The following is a 23650-nucleotide window of genomic DNA, read 5'->3' on the forward strand; positions in this document are numbered from 1 at the left end:
CAACCCCAAAACATCAGTGAACCTCCACCATGTTTGACTGTATTATTTTCTTTAAAACCCTCATTTCTTTTTCTGAAAACAGTAGAATGATGGGATTCACCAAAAAGCTGTAATTTTGTTTTGTCTGTCCACAGTACATTCTCCCAAAATAATTTTGGCTTCCTCAGGTAAGTTTTGGCAAACTCCAATCTGTTTTTTTTTTTTATGTTTCTGTGTCAGCAGTGGGGTTCTCCTGGGGTCTCCTACCATAGCGTCTCTTTTCATTCACATAGCGACGTATAGTGTGAGCTGACACATTTGCACCCTGTGCCTGAAGGTCAGCTTGAATTTGTCTGGAAGTTGATCAAGGTTCTTTATCCACCATTCAAACAATGCTTCATTGCATCTTTGATCAATTTTTCTCTGTCGTTCACATCCAGGGAGATTAGCTACAGTGCCATGGGCTGTAAACTTCTTGACAATGTTGCACAAAGTGGACACAGGAGCATTAAGATCTCTGGAGATGGACTTGTAACCTTGAGATTGCCCATGCTTTTCCACAATTTTGTTCTCAAATCCTCAGACAATTATTTGCTGCTCTTTCTCTTCTCCATGCTCAGTGTGGCACACAGAGACACACAACAGAAAGGTTGAGTACATTTTTCACCATTTTAACTGGTTGCCGCTGTGATTTCTATATTGTCAGCACCTGTTAATTGATACAGGTGAGATTAATTACAAATTGCAGGAGCATCACAAACTTGGAATTCAATTATTTATTACAATTTTGAGAAGGTGGAAAGTAATTTTTAAAGTTTTGCATAACTTTTTTTCTCTATTTTTTTTGGGCATACCAATACAAACAAAATAAATAAACATGATAATGCCTAAACATTTGTAATGAGCAACAATTAAAAATAGCAATGCACATGGGTGAGCCAATCACATAAGGTATCTATGTGCAGCCACCAATCAGCAGCTACTGAGCATATTTAGATATGATTTTCAACAAAGGATAGCAAAAGAATGAAGAAAATTAGATATTAGATGTAAATTGGAAAGTTATTTAAATTGCATGCTCTTTCTAAATCATGAAAGAAAACATATGGGTTTCATGTCCCTTTAAATGGTGTCTTGGAAAACTGGTCAACTTAGTAAACATCTGATTTTAGTCTAAAAGGATTGTAACAGAAACTCTTGCCAGATAACACAATGCTTGCTCTGATTATGAGATCTAGAAATCCAGGACCATTAAAATATATGTTTAAAACATACTTTTTACTTTAATGCTGCAAATTATGCTTATAGATTCTTTCATTATTCAGTAAATATAAAAATGTCTTCATCCAGTGGCGGCTGGTGAAATTTAAAGATGGTGGGGTGCTTGACCCCACCCCTTTAAATAAAGCCACACCATCAGATTGCACTACCAATTCATTCATTAATTAAATAAATAAAAGGTAGACAGAAACACAGAAAAGCACTCGGGGGGAGAGGGAGAGAGAAACGGGGGGTAGAGAGACACAGAGGGTTAGAGAGAAAGAGAGAGAGAGAGACACAATCACACACAGAGGGTTAGAGAGAGAGAAAGAGAGAGACACAATCACACACAGAGGGTTAGAGAGAGAGAAATAAAGAGAGAGAGACACAATCACATACAGAGGGTTAAAGAAAGAGAGAGACAATCACACACAGAGGGTTAGAGAGAGAGAAAGAGAGACACAATCACACACAGAGGGTTAGAGAGAGAGAAATAAAGAGAGAGAGACACAATCACATACAGAGGGTTAAAGAAAGAGAGACACAATCACACACAGAGGGTTAGAAAGAGAGAAAGAGAGACACAATCACACACAGAGGGTTAGAGAGAGAAAGAGAGAGAGACACAATACACAGAGGGTTAGAGAGAGAGAAATAGAGAGAGAGACACAATCATACACAGAGGGTTAGAGAGAGAGAGAGAGAGACAATCACACACAGAGGGTTAGAGAGGGAGAGAGAGAGAGATACACAATCACACACAGAGGGTTAGAAAGAGAGACACAATCACACACAGAGGGTTAGAGAGAGAGAGAAAGAGAGAGACACAATCACACACAGAGGGTTAGAGAGAGAAAGAGAGAGAGAGAGAATCACACACAGAGGTTTTTTTTTTTTTTTTAAAAAAGCCAATAAAAATATATATTTTTGTCCATATGAGAGGTGAAGCACTGCCTCTAGTGACTGCACATCACTGTTATAAATAAAAAGAGAGAAGCACTCAACCTGGGAACGAACAATAGCATAATAGCTTGTTCTATGGCTAGTTACCACCCTAGAAGCAGCCTCTTTGTGCCTTTCACAGAGAAGAACTTTCCTGTAGCATATCAGTCTGATCCTGATTTCACAGTACAGTCCAGCCCCGAAATACCAGGCAATCCCTCTCTGAACAAGAGAAACAGCAAAACCCCAGACGTTTGTTTCGGCCTATTGTGGGCCTCGTCAGTGAGGTGCAGCCATATCCCTCTAGGCACACTGAACAACGGGTCCACGTCTGGATTCCCGCATCACACTTACGGAGACTCCCCTAAGTGTCATAATTTGCATAAATAAAAAGAGAGAAGCGCTCAACCTGGAAACAAACAATAGCATAATAGCTTGTTCTATGGCTAGTTACCACCCTAGAAGCAGCCTCTTTTTGCTCAATATGTAAATATATTCACAGCCAAGAAAATAGCTGACAGCACAACATATTTGATAAATTTAGAATTAAAGGGACACAAAAGTGTAAAACTAAAATGCTGTAATATGTTAGAGCATTTTACTATTGCATTATTGCTTGCATATAACTGTGTGTTTAAAGGGGCAATAAGCAGCTTGAGAGTTTAATATAAAAGGTTTAGTTATGCATAGTAAAACAACTTTACAGTATACTATTATGATTTATTTAGCCCCCTTATCATGTAATTTAGCTTTGTGCATTTTCTAATTCTCAAATCTGGAAAAGAAGAGTGCAGACTAATTAAGGCGAACCTGCTACATATCTATCCCTAACTGGCTTTAAGAGATAACACCTGCAAAACAAAAAACTTTATACAAACATTATGATAATTGCTAGCGTTGTTTCCTGCAGACTCAAGCCCAGATTGACTCCTCCAAATGAAGCAATTGATGGATGAAGCTTGGCTATTGAAAAACAATAAACAAGACGTTTTAAAAAAAAAACTCTTTAGAATTGGCTGATATTCTTTTAAGTAGCAAGACGACAAAAGTGTCTTGTAATTACAAGGTGTTTATAGCCCTTTAACCCCTGCAAAGGGATTAAAGACACAGTTAAAGTTACCTCAATAGCATCAATGCATTACTGGGACATAGCTGAAAGCATCTGTCAAGCCGTTACAAAATGCATGTGTGTGTAACCAGCCGTCATCAGCTAGCTTCCAGTAGTGCATATGCTTTTTAACAAAGAATACAAAAGAAACAAGTGATTTTAACAATAGAAGTGAATTTAAAAGTGTCTTAAATCACATGCTGTATCTGAATCATGAAAGTTTCATGTCATTCTAAGGATAATCTGTTTGGACTGACTTTCGTTTTCTGTTAATGTATTTTGTGTTTATTTCAGACATATGCTATAACGTATATATTCATATTTGTCTTTTTATGTAGCCATGTTCATGGGATCCTCTCCAATGCCTTATTCAGCACAGCATGCCACTAATTTCCAGGCATTTCCTCCTATGGGCATGGCTGGCTCTGCCACTGGAGGGATGATGGGAAACATGATGGTGCAATCAATGCAGGGCATGGGACAAAACACTGGGATGATGCTGGGTATGGGAATGCCTAATGGTTTTGTTGGGAATGCTCCAACTGGAATAATGGGACTTCCTCCTAACATGATGGGACCCCAGGCAGGAATGGTGGGAAGCATGGGAACACCTCCAAATAAGTTTGGCATGCAACAAAGCCAACAGTCTGCTTGGAACATGTCACAGGTATTTATTATCATTTTTTTATTATTATTATTTAATCGATAACACAACAGGTTATACAGTACTGGAAAGTACAGTGTAGATAGGTTACCATAATATTGCTTTAAAGATTTGGTGTAACTTGAAGAGGTAGAGAGTTCTAGGGATTTTTCAATACAGTAAGGATGTGTGGAACAGACTAAGAAGAAGGAAAATCTGTAATGTTTTTTTTTTTACCTATATCAGCATTATATAGGTATATAAAATAACAATAAATTGAAATGTAGTACATTATATGAAATCGCTAGAAAGTTCTGTTTGTCTGTTAAAAAATGGTATGTGTGTACGTAACAAGAGAGCAGATAATTAGGGTGAAACTGATACTGAGCAAAATGGCCTGTGCCATTTAACATTTGAAACTTGGCAAAACCTCTACCCTTAAGGGGTTAAATAATGGTCTTGGTTTTTAATGTGATTCTAAGGCAGAATGCATTGGTTAAAGGGTGGTAGAATTGTTAATGGTATATGAGCTGCTGTCATATAGCTCTCCAGAAATGAGCCATCTCCTAAGCATAAGTCCCTGCTTTTCAACAAAAGATACCAAGATTGGAAAGTTGTTTAAAATCACATCATCTCTATCGGAATCAAGAAAGAAAGAAATCGGGTTTCATATCTCTTTAAGAATAAAGGTAAGTGACAATAATTATTTAAATCAAGAATTTGATGCCTAAATATGTTGATTTTTCTAGAACATACATTTTTTCATAAAGGTGGTCCACGATCCATTACTCCTGGGAGTTCAACTCCTGACCACTAGAAAGAGGCAAAGATTCCTGAAACTCCAAGAATTCTTTATCCCTCCCACCTATATGGTATTTTAGTATTCCTTTTGCCTCCCAGGAGGAAGGTGAAGAATTGAGGTGTTCCAGACTCTTTGTTGAGAGGGGTCCTCAGGCCGATTTGAGGCCTATTTTCCCCTCAGAGAGCTGCTAATGAGAGGGGGATTGGAGTATTGAGTAGTGTCAGAATCACTACCAGTGAAGGAGTTAGTCACAAGCCAGCCACAGATGTCGTAGGCAACAGTCACTTAGCCTCCTCCTGTTGGGTCGTCAATATACTCCCTACTTAGATTCTCTGCTGTGACGTACACAGCCTTGGATGGGTCTACCGGAAGCAGTCTTTTCTGCAGCCAGTATGCACAGTAGAGTGAGTACATCTGAAGTAAGTGCAACCATTTCTTGCCCTCACATAGCCGACCAGCTATTAGTATGTACACTAATGTGAGGTACAGCCATGGGACATATATTTGTAACAGACTTTTACCACCTGTTGAGATAGACTAAATTTATGTGACATAATAGTCTATTATATATTTGGGACATAGTTTTTTTAAATAGTATACACTTTATTCTGCATGTATTTTTTGCACGCATCGGTCTGTGTGGTTCACATCAAGATAATGCTTGCCAGCTGGGTTATTATAATTTGACTTAGCTTCATTTATTGCACTCCGTTATATCTTACGTTGGCCTTTGTTTTTTTAGTATGCGCACTGTTACCGTGCCTAAGCCCAGCAATACACATGCTGAATTAGCGTGCATCGGTTTAAGTAGTAGTTAAGTAGTGTTTAAAATTACATGTGAATCATTAAAATTTATTTTGGACTTGACTGTCCCTTTAAAACAGTTAAGTGTTTCAGATTTCTTTCATGTAATTGGCAAGAGTCCATGAGCTAGTGACGTATGGGATATACATTCCTACCAGGAGGGGCAAAGTTTCCCAAACCTCAAAATGCCTATAAATACACACCCCACCACACCCAGAATTCAGTTTTACAAACTTTGCCTCCTATGGAGGTGGTGAAGTAAGTTTGTGCTAGATTTCTACGTTTATATGCGCTTCTCAGCATGCTGAAGCCCGGTTCCTCTCAGAGTGCAGTGAATGACAGAGGGATGTGAAGGGAGTATTACCTATTGAATGCAAAGGTCATCCTAACGGGGATCTATTTCATAGCTTCTCTGTTATCGGTCGTAGAGATTCATCTCCTACCTCCCTTTTAAGATCGACGATATACTCTTATATACCATTACCTCTGCTGATTCTCGTTTCAGTACTGGTTTGGCTATCTACTTTATGTAGATGAGTGTCTTTTGGTAAGTATGTTTTCCTTTATTAAGACACTCTTAGCTATGGTTTGGCACTTTTAATGTAAAGTTCTAAATATAATGTTTGTACTTATATTTGCAATGATTCAGGTTTATCAGTATATTTCCTTTTTGCAGACTGTCAGTTTAATTTTGGGAAATGCACATATAAAAAATAAATAAATAAAAAAAAATTCTTACCTGAAATTTGTCAAATTTACTTTTTTCTAAATTGCGGGCTGTTAGGCTCGCGGGTGCACAAAATGCTATAATTTATTGCGTCATTCTTGGCGCGAGATTTTTTGGTGCGAGAATTACGTTTGTTGACGTATTTTCGTCATTTCCGGCGTCTTAGTTGGCGCCGAGAATTTTCATATAGTTGCGTCATCTATGATGCTCGTGTTTGTTGCAGACGTTTTTGGCGCCATAAAATATTTTGTCAGTTGTGGGCGTCATACTTGGCGCCAGACTTTTTGACATTATTTAAGTCTTCATGTATTTTTGCTTCTGGTTTCCAGTGGCTTATTCTGTTTGCATTTTTTCCCATTCCTGAAACTGTCATTTAAGGAAATTGATAATTTTGCTTTATATGTTGTTTTTTTCTATTATATATTGCAAGATGTCTCAATCTGACCCTGTCTTAGAATCTACTTCTGGAATGCTGCTGCCTGATGTCGGTTCTACCAAAGCTAAGTGCATTTGTTGTAAACTTGTGGTAACTGTTCCTCCGGCTGTAGTTTGTGTTAGTTGTCATGATAAACTTTCAAAAGCAGACAATATTTCCATTAGTAGTAGTCCATTACCTGTTATTGTTCCTTCAACATCTAATGTTCAGGATATTCCTGTTAATGTGAGAGAATTTGTTTCTAATTCTATTCAGAAGGCCCTGTCTGTTATACCACCTTCTAATAAACGTAAAATGTCTTTTTAAACTTCTCATAAATTCGATGAATTTTTAAATGACGACAGCATTCTGATTTATCTATCTCTGATGAGGATCTATCTGGTTCAGAAGATTCTGCCTCAGATATTGACACTGACAAAACTTCATATTTATTTAAAATGGAGTATATTCTTTATTAAAAGTGGTGTTGATTGCATTAGATATGGAGGAGACTAGTCCTCTTGATATTAAAGCCAGTAAACGTTTATATTCGGTTTTTAACCCTTTAAGGACACAGCTTTCAGTTTGCTCAATTGTTTTATGACGGAAAAATTCCGTCATATGTCCTTAAGAGGTTAAACCTCATGTAGTTATTCCAGAGGTTTTTCCAGTTCCTGATGCTATTTCAGATGTAATTTCTAGGGAATGGAATAGTCTGGGTACTTCATTTACTCCTTCTTCAAGGTTTAAGAGACTGTACCCTTTGCCAACTGATAGATTGGAGTTTTGGGAAAAGATCCCCAAAGTTGATGGGGCTATCTCTACTCTTGCTAAGAGTACTACTATTCCTACAGCAGATAGTACTTCTTTTAAAGATCCTTTAGATAGGAAGCTTGAATCTTATCTAAGGAAGGCTTATTTATGTTCAGGTCATCTTCTTAGGCCTCTTATTCTTTGGCTGATGTTGCTGCGGCTTCAACTTTTTGGTTGGAAACTTTAGCGCAACAAGTACCAGATCCTAATGTGTATAATTCAACATGCTAATAATTTAATTTGTGATGACATTTTTCATATCATTAGAATTGATGTCAGGTATATGTATTTAGCTATTTTAGCTAGAAGAGCTTTATAGCTTAAATCTTGGAATGCGGATATGACTTCTAAGTCAACATTGCTATCTCTATCTTTCCAAGGTAATAAATTATTTGGTTCTCAGTTGGATTCTATAATTTCAACTGTCACTGGGAGGAAGGGAGCCTTTTTGCCTCAGGATAAAAAAAATCTAAGGGTAAATTTAGGACTGCTAATCGTTTTCGTTCCTTTTGTCAGAATAAGGAACAGAAACCTGACCCTTCCCCTAAAGGAACGGTTTCCAATTGGAAGCCTTCTCCAGTCTGGAATAAATCCAAGCCTTTTAGAAAATCAAAACCAGCCCCCATGTCCGCATGAAGATGTGGCCCTCATTCCAGCGCAGCTGGTAGGGGGCAGACTACGATTTTTCAAAGATGTTTGGATCAATTCAATCCAAAATCATTGGATTCAGAACATTGTTTCTCAAGGGTACAGAATAGGTTTCAAGGTAAGAACGCCTGTGAGAAGTTTCTTTCTCTCACGCATTCCAGTGAACCCAGTAAAGGCTCAGGCTTTATTGAAGTGTGTTTCAGACCTGGAGTTATCCGGGGTAATTGTGCCAGTTCCATATCTGGAACGGGGTCTGGGGTTTTATTCAAATCTGTTCATTGTACCAAAGAAAGAGAATTCTTTCAGACCAGTTCTGGATCTAAAAATTTTGAATCGTTATGTAAGAATACCAAAATTCAAAATGGTGACTATAAGGACTATTCTGCCTTTTGTTCAGCAAGGGCATTATATGTCCACAATAGACTTACAGGATGCTTATCTTCATATTCCGATTCATCCAGATCATTATCAGTTCCTGAGATTCTCTTTTCTAGACAAGCATTACCATTTTGTTGCTCTTCCGTTTGGCCTAGCAACAGCTCCAAGGATCTTTTCAAAGGTTCTCGGTGCCCTACTCTCTGTAATCAGAGAGCGGGTATTGCAGTGTTTCCTTATTTGGACGATATCTTGGTACTTGCTCAGTCTTTACATTATGCAGAATCTCACACAAATCAACTAGTGTTGTTTCTTCAAAGACATGGTTGGAGGATTAATTTAAAGTTCCTTGATTCCTCAGACAAGGGAAATCTTTTTAGGATTCCAAATAGATTCAGTATCCATAACTTTGTCTCTAACAGACAAAAGACGTCTGAAATTGGTATCTGCTTGTCGGATCCTTCAGTCTCAGTCATTCCCTTCAGTAGCTATGTGCATGGAGGTTTTAGGTCTCATGACTGCAGCATCGGACGCGATCCCCTTTGCTCGTTTTCACATGAGACCTCTTCAGCTTTGTATGCTGAACCAATGGTGCAGGGATTATACAAAGATATCACAATTAATATCCTTAAATCCCAATATTCTACTATCTCTGACTTGGTGGTTAGATCACCACCGTTTGGTTCAGGGGGCCTCTTTTGTTTGTCCAACCTGGACTGTGATTTCAACAGATGCAAGTATTTCAGGTTGGGGAGCTGTCTGGGGATCTCTGACAGTGCAGGGGGTTTGGAAATCTCAAGAGGCGAGATTACCAATCAATATTTTGGAACTCCGTGCGATTCTCAGAGCTCTTCAGTTTTGGCCTCTTCTGAAGAGAAAACCGTTTATTTGTTTTCAGACAGACAATGTCACAACCGTGGCATATGTCAACCATCAAGGTGGGACTCAGTCCTCAAGCTATGAAAGAAGTATCTCGGATACTTGCATGGGCGGAATCCAGCTCCTTTCTAATCTCTGTGGTCCATATCCCAGGTATAGACAATTGGGAAGCGGATTATCTCAGTCGCCAGACTTTACATCCGGGAGAATGGTCTCTTCACCCAGATGTGTTTCTTCAGATTGTTCAGATGTGGGGGCTTCCAGAAATAGATCTGATGGCTTCTCATCTAAACAGGAAACTTCCCAGGTATCTGTCTAGGTCCAGGGATCCTCAGGCGGAAGCAGTGGATGCGTTGTCACTTCCTTGGAATTATCAACCTGCTTATATCTTTCCGCCTCTAGTTCTTCTTCCAAGAGTGATTTCCAAAATCATAATGGAACATACATTTGTATTGCTGGTGGCTCCAGCATGGCCACACAGGTTTTGGTATGCGGATCTTGTTCGGATGTCCAGTTGCCAACCTTGACCACTTCCGTTAAGGCCAGACTTTCTATCTCAAGGTCCATTTTTCCATCAGGATCTCAAATCATTAAATTTGAAGGTATGGAGATTGAACGTTTAGTGCTTAGTCATAGAGGTTTCTCTGACTCAGTGATTAATACTATGTTGCAGGCTCGCAAATCTGTGTCTAGAAGGATTTATTACTGAGTTTGGAAGACTTACATTTCATGGTGTTCTTCTCATAAATTCTCTTGGCATTTTTTTAGAATTCCTAGAATTTTACAGTTTCTTCAGGATGGTTTGGATAAGGGTTTGTCTGCAAGTTCCTTGACAAATCTCTGCTCTTTCTGTTCTGTTTCACAGAAAAATTGCTAATCTTCCTGACATTCATTGTTTTGTACAGGCTTTGGTTCGTATCAAGCCTGTCATTAAGCCAATTTCTCCTCCTTGGAGTCTTAATTTGGTTTTGAGGGCTTTACAGGCTCCTCCGTTTGAGCCTATGCATTCTCTGGACATTAAATGACTTTCTTGGAAAGTATTGTTTCTTTTGGCCATCTCTTCTGCTAGAAGAGTTTCTGAATTATCTGCTCTTTCTTGTGAGTCTCCTTTTCTGATTTTTAATCAGGATAAGGCGGTTTTGCAGACTTCATTTACATTTTTACCTAAAGTTGTGAATTCCAACAACATTAGTAGAGAAATTGTTGTCCCTTCGTTGTGTCCTAATCCTAAGAATTCTTTGGAAAGATCTTTACATTCTTTGGACGTGGTAAGAGCTTTGAAATATTATGTTGAAGCTACTAAAGATTTCAGAAAGACTTCTAGTCTATTTGTTATCTTTTCTGGTTCTAGGAAAGGTCAGAAGGCATCTGCCATTTCTTTTGCGTCTTGGTTAAAGCTTTTGATTCATCATGCTTATTTGGAGTTGGGTAAATCCCTGCCTCAGAGGATTACGGCTCATTCTACTAGGTCAGTTTCTACTTCCTGGGCTTTTAAGAATGAAGCTTCGGTTGATCAGATTTTCAAAGCAGCAACTTGGTCTTCTTTGCATACTTTTACTAAATTCTACCATTTTGATGTTTTCTCTTCTTCAGAAGCAGTTTTTGGTAGAAAAGTTCTTCAGGCAGCTGTTTCAGTTTGATTCTTCTGCTTATAATTTCAGTTTTTTTCATAATAAGATTAAAACTTTTTGATTTGGGTTGTGGATTCTTTTTTCAGCGGAATTGGCTGTCTTTATTTTTATCCCTCCCTCTCTAGTGACTCTTGCGTGGAGTTCCACATCTTGGGTATTTGCTATCCCATACGTCACTAGCTCATGGTCTTTTGCCAATTACATGAAAGAAAACATAATTTATGTAAGAACTTACCTGATAAATTCATTTCTTTCATATTGGCAAGAGTCCATGAGGCCCACCCTTTTTGTGGTGGTTATGATTTTTTTGTATAAAGCACAATTATTCCAATTCCTTGTTGATGCTTTCGCTCCTTTCTTATAACCCAACTTCTTGGCTATTCTTTAAACTGAATTGTGGGTGTGGTGGGGGTGTATTTATAGGCATTTTGAGGTTTGGGAAACTTTGCCCCTCCTGGCAGGAATGTATATCCCATACGTCACTAGCTCACGGACTCTTGCCAATATGAAAGAAATTAATTTATCAGGAAGTTCTTGCATAAATATATGTATATCTTAGAGGAGAGAAGGGAAAGAGGTGATATGATAGCAACTTTCAAGTACATTAAAGGGTTTAGTAAAACTGAGGCTGTGGGTATTTTACATAAAATGGAAAATTCAAGAACAAGGGGTCATGAGCTCAAGCTAAAGGGTAGTAGATTCAGGAGTAATTTGAGGAAGCACTTCTTTACAGAAAGAGTGATTGATTTATGGAATAAACTTCCTCAAGAGGTAGTAGCAACAAACACTGTGGGGGACTTTAAAAATGCATGGGACAAGCATAGGGCTATCCTACGAACTAGATAAGTTTATACTGTTAGGTAAGGTCGGGCAGATTTGCTGGGCCTATGGCTCTTATCTGCGTCAATATCTATGTTTCTATGTTTTTGCTCTAGGATTGAAAGGTTTGTGCACTTTACATTCAGTAGTTGTGGCGGCTAAGCCTCCTCCAATAATGCACAAATTCTCTATGTCTGAATTTTATTCTAATGTTACTTTTCTGGTTCTTCTGATTCTTCTTCTGATCCTTATATTATTGATCAGGATGCCCTTATATTTTTCAGACTTTAACACTTCAGATTATTCTGTGATGATCAGATGTCTATTTCTATGTGATGTCTATGTGAGATTGAACATTTTTAGTTCTTTGTTTAGAGGTTTTATGTATTTTAAGCATCCAAGACCCTAAAAATCTGAGGGAAAAAAACCTTCTGCTAAGTCTCAAGGTTATTTTCCTCTTCCTGAGGCTTTTATTAGTATATATTTCAGAAGTTGAACTAAACCTGATATTCTCTTTTGTTCCATCCTCTAATTTTAAATGGAGCTTCTCTTTTCCAACTTCTTTTCCAATGGTGGATGGTCACAGCAAAAAGAAATAGTGCTATGCAAAAAAAAAATCTCAACAAAAATAAACAGCGCTATGTAGATGGTATTATTTCACTTTAATGAATCCGTTACGGGGAGCAATGGACATGTCCGGTGCTCCCTGTGATTGATTCACTATTCACCAGGGTTTTGGAGTTAAGCACGCACAGACAATCTTGGCTTTCTATAGGGACCTCCCCCCAACCTATTGGACTGTGTAGGTCCGAGGGTGAAGATGTCAGCAAAGGCCCTAAGGTTTGGCAGTGAGTAGAGTCGGTAAGGATTGTGACTGGTACCAAATCCTTACTTGCATTGAGCAGAGTGTTCCTGTAGCCTTAATGGAGGTCTTTTGTCATAGGATAAAAGGTGGTCAGCACCTCCCGGAAACCTGGAATACAGCACTGTGTATGGTAAGTGGCTGATTTGTATGCAACTGCAAATAGTACTTTGTCTAGTCTGTAAGACAATTTCACACACTTGGTTCATATCATCATTTTTATATATGAAAAGAGGTTTTTTTTGTGGCATACTGTGGATCATAGATACCAGCGAGTGCCCACATATTTTATATATTTCAAGAGACTATTTGATTTAGCCTCATTTATTACTATTCTCTTAGTGGGTAGTACTTTTTTCAGGAACCATTTGGATATGAAATTGGTAATGTTTAATCGAAAAGCCTCTTTCAGCAGGCATTTATACTGTAGCAGTTGCTTCTGCTTTTTGTTCTGTCAGTTTTTCTGAGCAAATCTCAGAAGACTCTGTGGATGAAGATTTTCAAAATAGTTTGAAACTTCTAAAGTTGTTTTATACACTTATTTGTGGCCCCCATTGTTGATACAATTCGATTTTATGACTTTAGCAGTGCAGACCAGAAGGATGTTATGATTTAAGTCATTGTCAGCAAACAGGATGTCTAAAGATAAAGTTTTATCTCTTCCAGTTCTTCCTGGAAGTTTAATTCTAGGTATGGCTCCAATCCAGATTATTTTCTGAGGGGTAGTTTATGCCTTTTTTAGAAGACTTAATCACAGTCTATATATCTCTGGGTTCTAAACACAGTTTCCCAGGATTACAGAATAGGTTTCAAATCAAGGCCTACTCAAAGAAGGTGTCTTCTGTTTCATGTTCCAAACTACTTTTCAAATGTTATGGCTGTATTAGCTGTAGTTGTTTTGGAACAAGGCCAAAGATTGTATTCCATTCTTTTCTATTATTCCCAAGAAAGAAGGAATTTCAGACCTATTCTGGGCTCATTTACATTTTACAAGTACTAGGCAAAAAAGAAGTCTCAGCAAAAATAAACAGCTCTATTATTATACATTATTTATGTTCATGTTTAATTTGAAGGCTTCTTACCTTTCTATTCATAGACCTCTAGTTTGTAAGACTTGTCTTTTAGAACAATGTTTTGTTGCTCAACCGTTTGGCTCCCAGTATCTTTACATAGGTTCTGGGAGCGCTCTTGTCTGCAATCCATACATCCATACCTTGTCTGTAATCCATATCTCCATACCTGGACAATATCTTAGTACAGGTTCTATCTTTAGCTGTATCTCATTCAAACTTTTTTTGTTTCTTCGAAAGCATGGTTGAAGAAAACGTGCCAAAGAGTTCTCTTTCTCCACAGACCAGAGTCTATAAGTCAATTTCTGTAAGACTTTACATAATGGGACAAATAAGTTTTAAGCTTCAGTCAGCTTGTACAACTCTACAGTCTCTTTCCATTACTACAATAGCTCAGTGCATGGAAGTGTTAGGACTGATGATAGCTGCATTATATGCTATTCCTTTTTCACATGAGACCTCTTTAGCTCTGTATGGTACATCAATAGTGCAGGGTTTGTACACAGCTTTCTCAAAGAATCCTTTTGAAATTCAAAGTAAGACAGTCCCTGTTATGGTGGACAAATATTCAATCCATTTCACTGGGGGTGTCCTCCTTATGTCCACCCTTGGCAATAATCAGAACAGACGCAAGTCTCTCAGGTTGGGGTGCAGTATGGGAGTCCAGAGGAACACAAGTAGGTTGATCTCCTCAGGAGTCGAGGTTACCTATAAATATTTTAGAACTGTGCAATCTTCTGGGTCCATTAGACATGGTTTCTTCTGATGGAGGAGAAATATCTGCATTTTTTGGACAGTGTCACAGCAGTGGCTTAAATCAATCATCAAGGGGGTACTAGCAGTTCCCTAGTAATTAAGTATGTTTCACAAATTTTAACTTGGGCAGTTAAAACTGTTTGAGCAATCCATATCTCAGGTGTGAACAGCAGGGAAGCAGTCTATCTTAGTATCCAATCCCTTCATCCAGGGGAATGGTCTCTTCATCTGGATGTCTTCTACCAGATTGTGGATCAATGGGGTCTACCAGAGATTGACCTGATGGATTTTTCATTTGAACTATAAACTTCCCATATACTTTGCAAGATTCAGGGATTCGCAAGCAGAGTTTGTAGCAGCTTACTGGTCATTTCAACTTGCTTCCATATTTTCTGCAACTGTTCTGATGCCAAGAATTATAGCACAGATCAAACAAGAATTGTCATCAGTTATTCGTATTGCTTCTGCTTGGCCTCGCAGAACTTGCTACCCGGATCTGGTTCAGATGTCTAGTTTTTTTCATGGTCTCTTCCACTCAAGTTCTGAGGTCTCTCTACTTGAAGGCTTGGAATTTGAATGCCTAATTTTAAAATAAAGAAGTTTTTTTCAGTTACAGTAGTTGAAACCTTAATTCGGGCACAAAAGCCTGTTACAAGAAATATCTATCACAAGGTCTTTCCTGGTATTAGCTGGCATTCCTTTAGAATTCCTAGAATTCTTAATTTTTTACAAGAGAGCTTAGATAAAGGTTTATCTGTTAGCTCTTAAAATGGGTCAGTTTTCAGAACGTGTATTATATAACAAGAAAATTTGAGCCTATGCATGATTTGGACATTTGTCTTGGAAGATATTGTTTATTTAGCAATATCTTCTGCCAGAATAGCTTTTGAATTTCCAGCTCTTTCTTGTGAGTCTCCTTATCTGGTTTTTCACCCAGATAAGGCAGTTTTAAGGTCTACGATTGACTTTTTACCAAAGGTAGTTTCTTCTGATTCTCTTTGCCCTAATTCTCCAAATTCTAAAGTAAGACCTCTACATAATTTGGATGTAGCAAGAACATTTAAAATGCTACTTGTAAGCTGCAAAGGATTTTAGACAATCCTCTAATTTTGTTTTTTCAAAAAGCATTACATCTCATTCTACTAGGTAAGTTTCTACTTCTTGGGTTTTCAATGAACACATTTTCAAGGCAGCAACATGGTCATCCTTAGAGATTGACAAAATGGAATTCTGTATGTGCGCTAAGGTAGCTAAGGGGTTATTGTGTATATGATTATGGAGATATCTGTATAGTGTAAATTAGAAATTTATTATTTCTAACAAAATTGCTATGCACAATATCTAAAACTATTTCTTAAAATGTAAACTTCTACACTAAATAATAGTGTGATGACACAATTCTAAAAGATAGTGTGATATACACTCTTCAAGGAAGCAGGTTCATGTGTTGGGAGCTGTTGTGCAGAGGTGTCAGGTTCAGGGGTTAAAGTTGTGTTTTGTCTGCGTGAGTCTTTCCTTTTTGGCATAATTAAACTGGTGCAAGGTTTTAGGAAATAAAGGTGAAGGTTTTATTGATAGGTTAATTAGTAATGCAGAGAGATACAAACTAGATAAAAGGCAAAAGTCTCTGTGCAGACAAGAATACAGAGTAACTTGGTTAAGACAGTCTTAAAGCAGGAAAAAATGTAAATAAACTGTAGACAAGAAACTTGGCAATAGCAGGCAGGATACGTAGATATGCTGTAGACCAAAACTTGGCAGTAACAGGCAGGATATGAAGAGATGCTGTAATCAGGTAACTTTATAATGACAGGCAGGATACTTGCATATGCTGTAGACTGGAACTCTGTAGTAACAGGCAGGAATGTAGATCATTGTAATAACAGGCAGGATACTTGCATAGGCTGTAAACAGACACTCTGTAGTAGCAAGAAGGAATACAGAACTTTGTAATAACAGGCAGGATACTTGCATAGGCTTTAGACTGGTAACTTGGTAGTAACAGGCAGGAATGCAGTTATTTGTAATAACAGACAGGATACTTGCATAGGCTGTAGACTGGTAACTTTGTAGTAACAGGCAGGAATGCAGATCTTTGTAATAACAGGCAGGATACTTGCATAGGCTGTAGACTGAAACTCTGTAGTAACAGACAGGAATGCAGATATTTGTAATAACAGGCAGGATACTTGCATAGGCTGTAGACTGGTAACTTTGTAGTAACAGGCAGGAATGCAGATCTTTGTAATAACAGGCAGGATACTTGCGTAGGCTGTAGACTGGAACTCTGTAGTAACAGACAGGAATGCAGCTCTTTGTAATAACAGGCAGGATACTTGCATAGGCTGTAGACTGGTAACTTTGTAGTAACAGGCAGGAATGCATATCTTTGTAATAACAGGCATGATACATGCATATGCTGTAAACTGGAACTCTGTAGTAACAGGTAACAAGCAAGGAAAAGTACCCGAGGCAGTCCTTAGGAAATATCAGAGAATTAGCCAAGATAGATTGCCAGGAAATCAGTCGAGAAACAAAACACAGTACCAATGGAAAATTCAGAAGAGTAGTCTCAAAATGAAGCAGAAATCAGGCACCAGGAATTCCAACAACTCTGTATTCAAACAGGAATCAGGACCAGAGGCTCTGTCAGAGTGCAACACTCAATGTCAAGGCCCAGAACTGAAAGCAAACCTGCCTAATATAGCAGGCTGCTGATTATATGATTTGTTACAGCTGGTAGGCAAGTGGAGCCAGAAAGCCAAAGTTGCAGCAAACAGAAAACCAATATTCTCAGCCTGTAATCAAGCCATCTGGTGGCAAAGAGGTAAGACAGCAGGCTGGAAAAGAACAGCAGCAGGAATAGAAACAGGTCCCAGGTTCAATTCTAGGCTGGATCATTACAGATATACACACTTACACAGATAAAATAGTTTAATAAACAATGGCATCAAGAAACAAGTTAATTCTGCATATCAAATTATTCTTAAATATGACTGGTCATATATTTAAACACTTATGTTTTATAAAATATTTTAAAAAATATATATCCACCATAATAATGTGAATTTATCAATGTCCACAATGTGAGTTGCCACCTTAAATCTCAAATATTGCAAATCTTAATTATACATTGTAGTTACTGCAATTCAGCACTTTGAAAGAAAGACATTTTTTGTAATGTTTGTATACCATTCTTATTACGTGAAATGTATTGTTGTGATGAATATGGTTTATAAAATTTTATCCCAAGGGCAGACAAAATCTTTCAAATGCAGACGAATAAAATCTTTCATCATTTCTTACTGACACGTTACTGACACGTCAGATAAACATCCAATGGCCCAGTCCCTTAGAGTTTCTTCTTACAGACTTGTCTTGGATAAATGTTTCAACAAAGTGCCAAACTATGACGGGCTAATACACCTCTTAGTGCCTACCTTACTCCAGTTTCGAAAACTTGCCGTTCACTTGGCCGGGCACAGGTGTCTCATTAGCTCCGTTCAGTTGATACTTCCGGGTTGGTGACGTAGTGATCTGCATGCACTACTATAAGAAGTAGTTCCGTGACGTTTACTCTGCGCAGAGTTTTTTTGGTTTATTTTCAGAAAAAAGGAGTCCCTTCTTTAATCCGTCTCAATCCTTTGAGTAAATTACACAACTTGGATATCCGCAATCATTAATAGTACCCTCAACGCGTTTCGTTGTTTTACACAGCTTTATCAAGATGGTTGAGGGCTATTTTCACTATCCTTATAAACATATACCTTACAAGAGATTGGTTAGCCAATTGGGCTTCATATCCGGTGTTTATTCTTAAGGTGGATATTAATAAAGGTGGATTTTCATAGAGCTTAATACATTGTTATATACACATTAAAAATATAAAAGTCTGGAAAATTTATTCAAATGCGCAAAATGCAAAAGGCATCTAAATAGTGTTAGTATCTTTAAGCACTAATACATATCGTATTTTAATACTATATAAACCATTATACAAAATACTGAGAAATATTACAGTATCTTCTAGAGTGGGTTATTGGAACGTTTATATATAAGAGTTTAACAGATTAAGAAAGAAAGAGATTATGGACAATATGTAGATTTTACAGAAATATTTTAAAAGATATTTCAAATATTTTAAAGAAATATTGTATATCATACATCTGATTGTAGGGGATCATGTCAAAAATTATACCCCACAATTGGAGTTAAATCGATATCAACATTAATGCTTACAGTCATATATATATGATATACAACAATTTGTTTAATTTCTACTATTTTTATATAGGAATTTATAATCAGTTTAAAATATTCCAAAATAAAAGGGTTAAGGTCCAGTTCAGAATTTAAACCCTGTGGTTATAGTGTCTTCATTTCATAAATTAATTCTGCCTCTTTCCTTAATAGGAGTTGGTCTAAGTTCCCTCCTCGCCAAGGTTTTTTAATTTTACTTATGCCCCAGTATTTTAAATCTTTAATGTTATTCTGGTGTTTCACCCTAAAGTGCTCATACAGACGAGTTACCTGCTCTCCTTTTTTAATTAGATTAAGATGTTCTCTTATTCTCGTGCATAGGGTTCTAGAAGTTTCTCCTAAGTGCTGTTTTCTACATGAACATTGGATTAAGTATATTATCCCTTTGTCACAGTGACAATTATAATTAGTAATAAATGGTACTTTTAGGACCTCTTTGGTTATGATCTTTGTAGTTGGATTTTTATTAAGGGTGTCTTTCCTTTCTATGTTCCTAACTGTGTTTTTAGCACTTCTGGGTTATATCCTTTTTGTAGAAACCTATTCACTAAAATCTCTACTTGGGAGTCATAATCAGATAATTTTGAACAGTTAATTGTCCTTTAGGGATGTTATCTATCCAGCATTTTTAAATGACAACTGTTTGCTGGAATATAATTGTTAGCATCGACTGTTTTAAAGTGATTTTTAGTAATTATTTCCCCTTGATCAATATATATGTCAAAATCTAAAAAAAGTTATAATTTGTTTACTTATGTTAAATGTAAATTTTAAGTTTAGATCATTACAGTTCATATCTTCAAAAAAATGTTACCATACTGTCTTCAATGCCTTTCCAAACGATCAAAATATCATCGCTATATCGTTTAAATAGCACAAGGTCTGCACCTAGTCTAGGCTCCTGGATAAATTGAGGTTCCCATTTACCCATAAATAGGTTTGCATAGTTAGGTGCAAACCTCGTGCCCATCACGGTCCCTTGAACTTGTAGATATAAATTATCATTAAAGGCAAATATATTATTGATCAGAATAAAATTGATGCACTCTAGAATAAACTGATTGTGTTTGTATTGTGTTACATTTTCACTTTTCAAAAACCAACTGACTGCATTGATGCCTTTCTCATGTTTGATACTCATATAGAGGGAGCTGACGTCACTTGTTGCTAATATGTAGTTATCTTGCCAATCAAGGTCTTGGAGTATATTTAAGACTTCAGTCGTATCTTTTAAATAAGAAGGTAGTTGTTGCACATATCTCTGTAATTGTCTGTCTATGTATTGTGATAAGTTGGAACATATAGAAGATATCCCTGATATTATAGGGCCATTTTAAGAAATTTCTAATATATAAAGTCAACTTCTTTAGTACTTATTCGTCTTTCATCTTTCGCTCTCTTTAGAATGGTGTATAACTTCATGTTTGTATTTTTTAATGGGATTATTACCCTTGTTACAGCTGCAAAGCCTGTCAGCATAGCACCAAATGCAGAGAATATTCGTCCACCATTACAGGCAAAAAATATAAAATCAAGGATACAATAAGATGCAGACAGACAGAGCAGGAGCGAGCTGCACTTAATGTTATGGCGCGGTCGGGCCGGGCTGTGACTATACAGCTGGCCCGATGCGCTGTGTAAAAAAAAAAAGGTTTTATAATGATAGCACTAAAATAATGTTATATAATTCTGCACTATGTGCAGAATTATATAACATTATTTTTTAGGTTTACTGACACTTTAATCCAATGTTCATGTGGAAAACATTACTAAGGAGAAACTTCTAGAACCCTACGCACGAGAATATGTATGAGCACTTTAGGGTTAAACACCAGAATAACATTAAAGATTTAAAATACTGGGACATACGTAAAATTAAAAAACCTTGGCAAGGGGGAAACTTCGACCAACTCCTATTGAGGAAAGAGGCAGAATTAATTTATGAAATGAAGACACAATACCCACAGGGTTTAAATTCTGAACAAGACCTTAACCCTTTTATTTTGGACTAATTTAAACTTATTTTAAATTCCTATATAAAAATAGTAGAAATTAAACATGAATGTATGTATATCATATATATGACTGTAAGCATTAATGTCGATATCGATTTAACTCCAATTGTAGGGTATACTTTTTGACATGATCCCCTACAATCAGATGTATGATATAAAATATTTCTTTAAAATATTTGAAATATTTCTTTAAAATATTTCCGTAAAATCTACATATTAGCAATAATCTCTTTCTTTCTTAATCCGTTGAACTCTTATATATAAAAGTTCCAATGACCCACTCTAGAAAATACTGTAATATTTCTCAGTATTTTGTTAAGTATAATGGTATATATAGTATTAAAATATGATATATATTAGTGCTTAAAGATACTAACACTATTTAGATGCCTTTGCATTTTGAACATTTTAATACATTTTCCAGATTTTATATTTTTAATGTGTATATAAGAATGTATTAAGCACTATGAGAATCCACCTTTATTAATATCCACCTTAAGAATAAACACCGGATATGAAGCCCAATTGGCTAACCAATCTCTTGTAAGGTATATGTTTATAAGGATACCGAAAATTGCCCTCAACCATCTTGATAAAGCCGTGTAAAACGGCGGAACGCATTGATGGTACTATTAATGATTGCTGACATCCAAGTTGTGTAATTTACTTAAAGGATTGAGACAGATTACAGAAGGGCTCCTTTTTTCTGAAAAGAAACCAAAAAAACTCTGCGCAGAGTAAACGTCACGGAACTACTTCTTATAGTAGTGCATGCAGATCACTACGTCACCAACCCGGAAAGTATCAACTTAACGGAGCTAATGAGACACCTGTGCCCGGCCGAGTGAATGGCAAGTTTCCAAAACTGGAGTAAGGTAGGCACTAAGAGGTGTATTAGCCCGTCATAGTGTGGCACTTTGTTGAAACATTTATCCAAGACAAGTCTGTAAGAAAAAAACTCTAAGGGACTGGGCCAATGGATGTTTATCTGAAACGTTCTACATAACGTGTCAGCAAGAATTGATGAAAGATATAATTTGTCTGCATTTGAAAGATTTTATTTGTCTGCCCTTGGGATAGAATTTTATATACCATATTCATCACAACAATAATTTCACATAATTAGAATGGTATACAAACATTACAAAACAAGTTGTTCTTTCAAAGTGCTGATTTGCAGTAACTACAATGTACAGATGGCCCTCGTTTTACAACGGTTCAATTTACACCGTTTCAGAATAACAATCTTTTTTCCAGTCATGTGACTGCTATTGAAAAGCATTGAGAAGCAGTACATTTATTAAAATAGCCAGTAGGTGGAGCTGTCCGCTTGTGTTGCAGCAAAGCCAAGCAAGCTGAGATGAATCAGTTTAACCAGACCTGAGCTATCGAGCATATTTCAAAGGAACAAGATCTTCCTGGCTATAAATCAGTCCAGATTGGAGTGCATAGAAAGAACTGTTTGCAGAAGAATGCAAGTTAAGTCTGTGTTGTGTGATTATTTTATTAGGTTTATAATGCTGTTTAGCAAATGTTTTTGTTCATTTAACTTAGTTTAATTATATATTCTTTGTTGTGTGATTATTTTATTAGGTTTATAATGCTGTTTAGCATTTAAAGTTTTCATTTCAAAGCTTAAAAAATAATGTATTAGGTGTTACTTATGACAATTTTGAGAGGGTCCTGGAACCTAACTCCCTCACTTCCCTTTGACTTACATTATAAACTGGGTTTCAATTTACAACGGTTTCGATTTACAACCATTCCTTCTGGAACCTAACCCCGGCGTAAACTGAGGGCTACCTGTATAATTAAGATTTGCAATATTTGAGATTTAAGGTGGCAACTCACATTGTGGACATTGATAAATTCACATTATTAAGGTGGATATATATTTTTTAAAATATTTTATAAAACATAAGTGTTTAAATATACGACCGATCAAATTTAAGAATAATTTGATATGCAGGATTAACTTTTTTGATGCCATTGTTTATTAAACTATTTTATCTGTGTAAGTGTGTATATCATACTATAGAATTGTATATATCACACTATCTTTTAGAATTGTGTGATCACACTATCTTTTAGTGTAAAAGTGTACATTTTAAGAAATATTTTTAGATATTGTGCATAGCAATTTTGTTAGAAATAATATATTTTACAGATATCTCTATAATTATAATCATAATCCATAATCATATACACAATAACCCCTTAGCTTCCTTAGCGCACATACACAATTTCATTTTGTCAATTTCTATTTATATACCATTCTGTTTTTTGGGAGCAGATTAGTGTATGTGCAGGGGGTCACTTGCGCACCATTTAATACAAGCTTTGCCCTTTGAACATGGTCATCCTTACACACCTTTGCTTAATTCTACTATTTTTATGTTTTTGCTACTTCTGAAGTGTTTTTTTTTGGTAGAAAAGTTCTCCAGGCATCAATGTCTGGAAATTAGGTGCCTGCCTTTCAAAAACATAATTACTCGGACTCCAGAGTTTTCAGTATTTGTTCCCAGGAGTTAATGGGTTGTGTACTCACTCCACCTTTATGAAAGAAAACATATTTGCTTACCTGATAAATTAATTTCTTTCATGGGGGGTGAGAGTCCACGAGCGCCGCCCAGGTTGTTTTTTTTGGACGGCAGTTCTAGTTTGCACCTTATTGTCCCTGCTTTGTTCTTTCCTACTTTTCAGACTTATGTCAGACCAGAGAAGTTGGAGGGATTAAGTATTCTTAGAGTTTTCTGCCTCCTCCTAGTAGTCAGGAGGTGAATTCCCAGGAGTAATAGATCATGGACTTTTGCCATCATGAAAGAAATGAATTTGTCAGGTT

The 23650-nt window shown here is 36.8% G+C and overlaps 1 protein-coding gene across 2 annotated transcripts in view; it reads left to right on the forward strand.

Moving 5' to 3' along the window:
- SMAP1 (small ArfGAP 1) overlaps positions 1-23650 on the forward strand; it is a 1140917-nt gene that overhangs the window by 1037141 nt on the left and 80126 nt on the right. For both annotated transcript variants that reach the window (XM_053710427.1, XM_053710429.1), the window contains one exon: positions 3628-3956. In XM_053710427.1, the coding sequence (XP_053566402.1) occupies positions 3628-3956 (329 nt within the window). The remainder of the gene's footprint in view (positions 1-3627; positions 3957-23650) is intronic.

Source organism: Bombina bombina, chromosome 4 (genome assembly GCF_027579735.1).
Source record: "Bombina bombina isolate aBomBom1 chromosome 4, aBomBom1.pri, whole genome shotgun sequence".
NCBI lineage: Eukaryota > Metazoa > Chordata > Amphibia > Anura > Bombinatoridae > Bombina > Bombina bombina.